General features: G+C 40.3%; 1 protein-coding gene across 2 annotated transcripts; it reads left to right on the top strand.

The window, feature by feature from the left end:
• Positions 1-632: 632 nt before the first annotated feature.
• Positions 633-7,102, top strand: HNRNPH3 (heterogeneous nuclear ribonucleoprotein H3 (2H9)). Of its 2 annotated transcripts, none has more exons than XM_010297220.1 (9): positions 633-769; positions 1,298-1,436; positions 1,991-2,178; positions 2,586-2,672; positions 3,024-3,142; positions 4,799-4,934; positions 5,204-5,284; positions 5,370-5,456; positions 5,769-7,102. In XM_010297220.1, exons 1-9 carry the CDS (start codon positions 652-654, stop codon positions 5,843-5,845), a joined length of 1,032 nt encoding a protein of 343 aa, XP_010295522.1. In that variant the 5' UTR covers positions 633-651; the 3' UTR covers positions 5,846-7,102. The 2 variants fall into 2 exon arrangements, with proteins under 2 accessions (XP_010295522.1, XP_010295523.1); XM_010297221.1 differs by having other exon boundaries at positions 1,991-2,133; positions 5,769-6,072.
• Positions 7,103-9,301: the final 2,199 nt, after the last annotated feature.

Raw genomic sequence — 9,301 nt, 5'->3', positions numbered from 1 at the left:
CCGACTTCCCCTTCTCCGCCGTGGTCTCGGTGCGCGGCGCCCGCCTTGCTGCCCGGGCGGCGCCGACCCCGCAGCCGCTGCCCCTCAAGGTGATCCTGCCGTTCCCCCTCTGCTCCCGGGCCCTTGTAATTAGAGGTAACGCATCGCCGGTGTTTCCGGAAGGAAAAAAACCCCAAACAAAAAACAACGGGGAGCGTGGCCCGTGGCGCTTTGTTTGCAGACAAAGGAAGGCCTTGTGTTTCCACGCGGGAACCGTTGCGTGGTTCCTACCCCTTCTTCAATTGTCATGCTTTAAAAAAATCCAAAATAACGACAACGACAACAACAAAAGGCACAAAACCTTATAGGACGGATGATTCGATGCACTTTGAGTAAATAATGAGCTTCGTGCGCTGTACCTACACATGTTCTGCCCTCTACACTCTTGTGTTCCCTGTTGGAGTTTGGGGTGGTTTTGGGTGTGTACATGCCGTGGACATGATAAAGTACCATTTTAAATATATAACAGAAATAAAGCTGATTACCTATAATATTAGTGATCTGCAGAAAAACTACCAGATCTCTTCCCAGATCTCTTTTGAGAGGAGGGACTTAGCATATATGGAATCTCAAAAGATTTTTTTTTTATTTAGGATTTGATTTCAATCAAAGATGGACTGGAGTGGAAAACACAATGGGCCAAATGATACGACTAATGATGGAACAGTGGTACGACTTCGAGGCCTGCCATTTGGTTGCAGCAAAGAAGAGATTGTTCAGTTTTTCCAAGGTACCTCTAGTATAGTCAAAGTATAGTGACTGAATTTTCTTGCATCTTTTGCACTATGTTCTGCATTTTTTAATTTGTAATAGCTATTAATGGGGTGGATGGGAGGGATTGTGTTAATTAGATTATTTTAAGTTAAGAATTATGCGCTGTAAATGAAGTACAAATAACCGTAGATGTAGTAAAACACAGTATGTATCTAATTCTGTCGAGGTGGTAAAAATTATGCATATTGGGGTAACCTGAATGTTAGCATTTGGATCAGTTAAATTGCTTGATTGGTAGTTATATCTTCTTCATGTAACTTAGGTGGTTGTATTTTTGCATAGTTAAACAGAAAAGAAGTATGGCTAAAACCATAAATGTTTAATGAAAGACCATTGGCTTGTATTGTTGGGTGATGGGGGAAACAAGGTGGTTTTCTTTTTCGTTGTTGTTGTTTAGATATGCTTTAAGTATTTGCTACAGATGGGAATGTTTCAGCCTTTAACACTGTTCCCCTTGATGGGGTTATTTGTCCTTGGGTTAAAGGGTTGGAAATCGTGCCAAATGGGATAACATTGACGCTGGACTACCAGGGGAGAAGCACAGGGGAGGCCTTCGTGCAGTTTGCTTCAAAGGAGATAGCAGAAAATGCTCTGGGGAAACACAAGGAAAGAATAGGGCACAGGTGGGGATGGAGAGTTTGGGATGGTGTTAAATCTTTATTTTTGGGGGTTGTGGGTCAGTAATGCTTTTGGGGGGGTTGGGGACCATTATATGGAACTGGCTGTTTTTAAGAATTTTTATAACTGATCCTAAGTTAACTTGGGAAATACAGTAGCTTTGGTGGGTGGGGGAGACAGTATTGCTCTGGGTAGTTTGCTAAACTCAGAAAATTGTTTCAATAGTTCTTGTGTAGGGTAATTTGTGATAAATGCTACTATGGCTAGACATTGTTTTTCAACAGTATGCCTCTCATACTGGAAAGACATGTTTTATGCTTAATTTGTACAGCTAGAATTTTCACATAGTAATTTTTGCCACTGTAAAGTGTTTCGGGTTTTTTTTTATATACACTTAAGATTCTTACGGTTTTGAGGAGAAACTTAAGTTGTATGGTATCTCTAGTCACTTCTGTTGGATTGTACGTTTAGTTATAGAAAACGTAGCGTGGCCTTTTATAATATTCCGACAGCTTATGCGTGTATTCTTATTGGTCCTTTGAAAATCCTCTTTTATTAGATATATTGAAATCTTCAAGAGTAGTAAGAGCGAAATCAGAGGATTCTGTGACATGCCAAGAAGAATGATGGGACAACAACGACCTGGACCATATGATAGACCATTAGGAGGAAGAGGGGGTTATTATGGAGCTGGGCGTGGAAGTATGTATGACAGAATGCGTCGAGGAGGTGGTGGATATGACGGTGGTATGTTTATCTAATGACCGGAGGTTCTGTTGTCAGTTTCATGTTTCTGACATCTTTGTCAAGAAATAAAGAAATGGCAGTAGCTGCAGTACCCCTTAGGTTTGACACGCTTCTCAAAAAATTTTCACTTGTAATGTATCAAAAAACGTGGTTTAGCACTTAAGATTAATGGAAATAGTAAGGAAAGGGTATTTTCAGCAGATTTTGATCTCTCACTTGCATGTTTCAGTCTTACTGTGTAAAAGGAAATCTACATTTGCACTCTGTTCAGAAATCCAGGTTGAACAGCCTGTAGAGGCTGTTTGCAGACTTCTGGGTGCCCAAAGACTGAAAAATTGACTCTTGTGCATTGCTTTGTGAGTTTTAAGTAATGATGTAATCGTTCCTTCTCTCTCTCCATTGCACAGGATATGGTGGCTTTGATGATTATGGTGGCTATAATAACTATGGCTATGGAAATGATGGCTATGATGACAGAATGAGGGATGGGAGAGGTAAAAATAATACTTTTTTTAATAGTTTGTTTTAAAATGCTTTTATATCACGAGTTGTAAGATGTAGTTTTATTTCCAAGATGGAAATACTGCTTTGTTTATGAGATTATTTTGTAAAGAAAGAAGGTTGTTTAAAAAAAGAGGGGAATTGGGGAATCTTAGGAAAAGGTAAATACATTGCTTAGGATGTCTTCCAGTGAAGTGTTTTGAGTTGATACAGGGGAAGTGTAAATACCTTACATTCAGTGGTATAAAGTCAGTGCTTTCAGAGAAACAGTAGTAATTGCTTTTCTGGCTTTTCATGGTGATCTTACAGGCCTGTGGTTTGGTTTGGTTTGGGTTTTTTAATAGGCATGGGAGGACATGGCTATGGTGGAGCTGGAGATGCAGGGTCAGGTTTCCATGGTGGCGGTCATTTTGTTCACATGAGAGGACTGCCTTTTCGAGCCACAGAAAACGATATTGCTAATGTAAGTACAATGGGGAAAAGGGCTTTCTAATGGCAAGAGTTTGCATGTTCTTGTGTTGCCTGTTCCAAACGGTTAAAGTTCTCAAACAAGCTCTAATACGTCTGCTAACTAAAGTCATGTCCCTTTATGTTGAGTTTTCCAAAGCTTAGTAGTAAATGAGCTTCTATAAAGGTAATGTCTGAGGTAAGGTTGCTGAAGAAGTCAGCCAAACCATATTTAAATTAATCCCCATACTCTTCTGTGTTTTCATTTCCATAAAAGGTATATTGGAGAGAGAACGGTTGTTGCAATCAGTATCCTCACTTTAAGGCTTTCAGAAGTTTAACTGAATTCTGTGGAAGAGTGATAGCAGATGTGAAATTTTGTAGTTTGTACGTTGATCTGAGACTTGTTTTAGGAGGGGCAGAGTGGGAAAACTGTCGTCAGCTCTGTTCAATCAGAGGAGAACTTACTCTGTGACTTATAAGAGATCGGGGTGGCAGATAAAATTACACCTGCAAAGCTCTGGGAATACATTCTTGTGTCAGTATAGATGTGGTGTTTGTAGGGGGGAAAAAGTTTTCCTGGGATATAAGGCCGGGTTTAAACATAGCCTCTCCAGGGAGCTCCATCTTTATTAGTTATACCTATGTAATATATCACAGAATCATTAAGGTTGGAAAAGATCTTTAAGATCATCAAGTCCAACCATCAACCCAGCACCACCACGCCCACTAAACCATGTCCTGAAGTGCCACATCTACATGTTTGGGTTTTTTTTAACACCTCCAGTGATGGTGACCACCACCCCCCGGGCAGCCTGTTCCAATGTTTGACCACTCAGTAAAGACGTTTTTCCTAATCTCCAGTCTAAACCTCCCCTGGTGCAACTTGAGGCCGTTGCCTCTTGTCCTATTGCTAGTTACTTGGGAGAAGAGACCAACACCCACCTCACCACAACCCCCTTTCAGGTAGTTGTAGAGAGCGATACTCTGCAGACATAAAATAAGCTTGTGCTTATTTTCTTTCTTTTTTTTAATTGAGCTATGTTTTCTTCTGTCAGTTTGATTTGTTTTCTTTAGTCTAAAGACTGTGAAAACAAGGGTCAGACTTCAGGCTTTGATTTCAGAGTGTGTTATTGCAAGTTGATGAGTAGTACTTCGGTAGTATACCGAGGGTTTGTTTGCACATACAGTTTGGTAAAAAGGCTGTTGGTCAGAAATACCACTGTCTCTCTCTCAGTTCTGTAGCAAGGAAGACAGTCATCTTTCTTTGAATTCCTTAAGTTTGTCCCTGCTTTGAGAAATGTATTTGGCTCTGCTTCTTCAAAAACAAAGTAATCGTTTTCCTCTTCCGGGATGGCATCCTATTAGAACTTGTGTGCCTAAAGTTATGTGTGTGGGCAAGAATTTTTGTTTGTATCTTTGTTTTTAAAGAGAGCTCAAGCTCTGGAGCTGGAGCTTTTCAAGTTTTGTAATAGTAAGAGATTGTTAAGTGTAGGTCGGCCTAATGTTGAAGGTCTGCTATCACTAACTAATACTTTGGAAATTAGTCATTATATTTATGTGGTAGGATGAGATGAAATTAGCACAGTGCTCCACTAACCCTTGGGATAAAAAAAAAGTACCTGGCTTGAATTCTGCATTAATGTGACTTTGTTGTTGTTTCTCTTCCTAGTTCTTCTCACCGTTGAATCCTATAAGAGTTCACATTGACATTGGGGCAGATGGAAGAGCCACAGGAGAGGCAGATGTGGAATTTGTAACACATGAGGATGCGGTAGCTGCCATGTCCAAGGATAAAAACCACATGCGTGAGTGTCATGTTTACCTGAAGCTTCCATTGACCAGGCTTTAGCAGGGTTTATAAGGGTAAACTGGATCTAAGGGCTTAAACCGCACTTAAGCTGCTGTGCAGTAAAAATATACAAATCCTAAGACTTTTTGTCATTTATCACATTTCAAACTTGCTTTTTGTGGGCTTGGAACTGCTACTTGTGAGGTGAGATTTTTTGGCTTTGTGTCTCTCTGCTTCTGGTTTCTGAAACAAAAGACCCAAGTAAGGCTTTTTTGTTTCTTACAGAGCATCGATATATCGAACTATTCCTGAATTCAACTGCTGGAGGTGGTTCTGGAATGGGAGGCTATGGCAGAGACGGAATGGGTATGCAGCAATTCCAGCCTTAGCTGACATTTTGCCAAATCTGATGAGTTCCCAGCTTGTAATGATGACGCTTTCTGCTTTTCAGATCAAGGTTACGGCTCTGTTGGTAGAATGGGAATGGGTAGCAATTACAGTGGTGGATACGGAACTCCCGATGGCTTGGGCGGATACAGTAAGTAAAAGTTCTCTTTTAAATGTATTTTGTGAAAACATTGCTATGTCCGTCTTCTGCTGGACGATCGGGAAGGGTAGTGGGCTTAGTGTGCTGGGAGAAAGGGAAGGAGGGTAGTGGTTTGATTTAAACTGTAACTCACCTGGGTTTTTATGCATCTTGCTACTGCAGCAAATGCTTGTTTAGAAAAATAGTGCTGATGTACTGTTGTAGTATAAGTTAAGTCATCTTCAACCAACTGTTCTGTATTACCCATCACATTTTTTCTTTTTTTAAGGTATGTATGCGTGACCTTGTGTCAATTGTTTGCAGGTCGTGGCAGTGGAAATAGTGGAGGATACTATGGGCAAGGCAGTATGGGTGGAGGAGGATGGCGTGGAATGTATTGAAGGATAGCCTTGCTTCTACAAAACATCCTGGAAGAAACAGTCTCTGGTCTACTAGACTTTCTTACAAAATTTAATTTCTTTTGTATTTTAAGAACTTTATAATGACTGAAGGAATGTGTTTTCACAATATTATTTGGTAAGCAACAGATTGTGATGGGAAAATCTGTTTTCTGTAGGTTTTATTTGTTGCATACTCTGACTTTAAATAAATTTTTATATTCAAACCACTGATGTTGATACTTTTTATACTAGTTACTCCTAAGGATGTATTACATATTCAAGACCACAGTCGGTTTAAGATGTTGTACTATGGTTCAATAAAGGTGGTTGTACTGTAACTCCTACCAACACTGATTCAGTTCTATGTAATCTTGGTGTAGTGAATGAGTTTGAAAAAATCGCTTGTTTAAGGGGAAAAAGGTAGATGAATAGACTAGTTTATTTGGTAACAATCTTTCCTAAACCCTTTTGATAAGTTGTATGTCATAATTTCTCAATGCAGCGTAAAGCTGTGGAGGCTAAAAGTACTTCTTTGTTCTACCAGAATCTGCCATTGTCTTCAAATGCACAATCGAGCAGTGCCCAAGGCTTGTGCCTCCACAAAACCCAGCAACAGTGCTTAGTTCCATGCTTTGCTGTAGAACTCTAGATATATTGCATTTCACACGTTAACTTGCAGAGCAAACTAGAACACTAGCACAGCTTTTAGCTAACATGAAATAGGTCAAGTACTAGTTAAGCTGAAGCTATCTACTTAGTATTTTTTCATAAACATTGCTCTTGGGAAGAGTGGGGGATTTAGAAGCAAGTTAAGACTTTTTTTTTTTCTGTCATGAAATTATTGTATTTAAACATGGTTCAGCTTCTTTTTTTGCTGCACAGAGCTGATTTGTCTGTATTTGTTCAAAACTTGACAAGCCCTTCTATGGATGAGCTCACTAGATACACAGTCTCTCTAAAATAACTCTAAGCCCAATACTTGTTAAATAACACACAACCCAAACGCAGTTATAAAACTTCTTGTGCATTTGTGACATGTAAGATAATGTAAGAAAGAAGCTATTGTTTGAAGACAGCATACCTGATGTGTAATGAAAAAAAGGTTATTTATTCTTCTGAGCCAATGTGATCTCCCAAATTAAATGCTTTGTCCTCAATGCCTCCCTTAAAATGTCAAATGTGATCTTGGGTATTAAAAGTCTGTCACCTGTTTTGCTAGTACTGTGTTATATATGTAATAAATGTCTTATTGTGGGAGAGAGGAGAATGGAGTTTGTTTCACTAGAGAGCGTGTTCTTGTGTCACGGTGACTGGAAGTAAGAGCTGAAAGGGTAACGTCAGAGGAAGCTGTACAAGTACTGGGATATTTTTGGCTAGGAAGGGGAGGGAGATCTCTGCACCAGGGGTCTTAAGAGCATGGAGTTAAAAACCAGTGGGTCCTTGGTCTGTTGCCAAAAAAGCTTAGGTGTTTCATGAAACTAAGAGGGCAGACATCAGGACAAGCATTAATCTAGTTGCAGGAAAAAATACCTTACAGTGAGGTAATGGACAGCTACACTTCATGGAAAGGTGCTGTTTTCAGTCAGCACAGCAGATAGCTGTAAAATCTTGTCAGCTCTGTAGTCTTTCCTCGCTCGGGCATCCTTTGCATCCCCTTTTATGGGAAGGAATGCTAACCCCTGTTTAAGACTTACCTTTTGGGAGCTCTGCTTTGAGCTACTTTGTATAACCAAGCAATCTGCAAAAAGCACGCTGAATCAAGAGTCTTTGACAAATGAAATTCCACTGTCCTAGACAGTGAATCCCTTTGGATGGTCCTAGCCCTTCCACAGCAATACTTCACCTGTAAACAAGACCAGCACGCAGCGTTGAACCTTTCAAGTCACTTAAGCAGGTTTTAAATTGCAGAGGAATTTTTTTGAGAAGAAAACCTATGAAAATAAGATTGCTCAGTCAGCGAGGATGTTTTAGAGGCGATCACTGTACACAAAGTTGCACTTCAGCGTTCACGATGAAGAGTACGAGGCATTGAAGTGCTGCTTTGCTTGCTGAGACAGGCAGAAGCGAGCAGCGGTGTGCTGAATGCTGGGGACCACTGGGGTTTCCCTTTGCTTTCAGAGAAGCAGGTGCAAGGATGGTAAGTGAACCACCTGTGCAAGGCCCTGTGCAGGGAGGAGGAGGAGGAAGAGCAGCAGCAGCATGTTTTTCTGTTTACATGCAAATGGCCCCAGTTCCTGAAGTCAGAAGTTGTTTCCCAAGAAGATTGCAAACTGGGCTGCTCTGATTCTGCGCGAGCACGAAAAGATTGCAGTTAAGTAATAGAAATTTATTGCATGTTACAGAAATGCACTATATCCTAATTTTAAAAGATTGCCTACTTCAAAGTTAATTTTGTTTAGCTGCATAATTTTTGAAAAGTTACTTATTAAAGCAGTAGGTATTAGCATCATCTATATCCTAGATCAAACCCTGCTGCCTCTGTAACTGTCCCGCATAAAGCCCACCGGAAAATACTCTCTGAATACTTTCAGGAGGCACGGGAGCAGCACTTGGTTTGGTACGTCATTAGCAGGGTAGCTCCCCGCTCCCCACCACATGCAAAGACTTTCTAAGCAGTCTGAAAAAATCATAATAAAATACTCAAAATACTCTGAATTACAAATTTAAATAAAGTGACATTATTCCCACAGCGAAGTTGTGGATCAATTAAATTTATTATTTTTTTTTCCAAAAGCTATTTACAGATTTACAAGTATTTGTTTCATATTCTACAAAAAGTTACATCGGGTAATTTTAAAAACATTTTTCTTTACAAAAGCTACATAAGCAACTACATGGAGGTGTTAAAAAGAACAGCTGTATGGGCTTTTAGAGTATTAACTAAATACCTACCCTCAAAAGACAAAGCTAAGCTGAACACAGTGCAAGAACAATTAAAAGACCTGTTTCAAAGCCTCCCTTCTCCTGTTAGTAAGAATATTCCAAGCCCACGGCTGAAGAAATTACCGGGCTGATAATTCTGCCGACGGCTCGTCAGCACTAACCACAGCGTAGAGATTCCACGGCTGGACCCCATCACACGAGCGGCTAAAGGGAAGAGGGCAGATTGGTTCTAGGGCACTGCCGTGGCAGAGAGGACAATGTGTCAAAGGATGTATTTGCCTATGGGAAGAATAAGGATTTACATTCCATCAGAAGTTCCCATCAGTGCGAAAAGTGGTCAGGCCTAGACGTACTCAAAAGCGCTCTGGGAAAAAAAAAAATGAAGTTTAGGAAAAAAACTGAAAGTTTGAGAAAGATGATGAGAAAATAAGGAAGAACTTTCCTGTCCAACACAGAAAGGACGCGGTCCCCAGTATTTAATCCTAGTCTGTCCTGGTGGCAGGTTCACTCTGCTTCTAGAGCTATACAGTGACTGCATGTACAAGCTTGAAAGCACGACTTACGGGAAAACAA

Source organism: Phaethon lepturus, unplaced genomic scaffold (genome assembly GCF_000687285.1).
Source record: "Phaethon lepturus isolate BGI_N335 unplaced genomic scaffold, ASM68728v1 scaffold15241, whole genome shotgun sequence".
Lineage (NCBI taxonomy): Eukaryota > Metazoa > Chordata > Aves > Phaethontiformes > Phaethontidae > Phaethon > Phaethon lepturus.
This window is presented reverse-complemented; position numbering and strand designations above follow the sequence as displayed.

Coding starts and splice junctions, on each gene's coding strand:
- HNRNPH3 (XM_010297220.1), top strand. CDS start 652: ATGGACTGGAGTGGAAAACACAATGGGCCAAATGATACGACTAATGAT. Junction 770..1,297: donor GATTGTTCAGTTTTTCCAAG/GTACCTCTAGTA, acceptor CTTGGGTTAAAG/GGTTGGAAATCGTGCCAAAT. Junction 3,143..4,798: donor CAGAAAACGATATTGCTAAT/GTAAGTACAATG, acceptor TTCTCTTCCTAG/TTCTTCTCACCGTTGAATCC.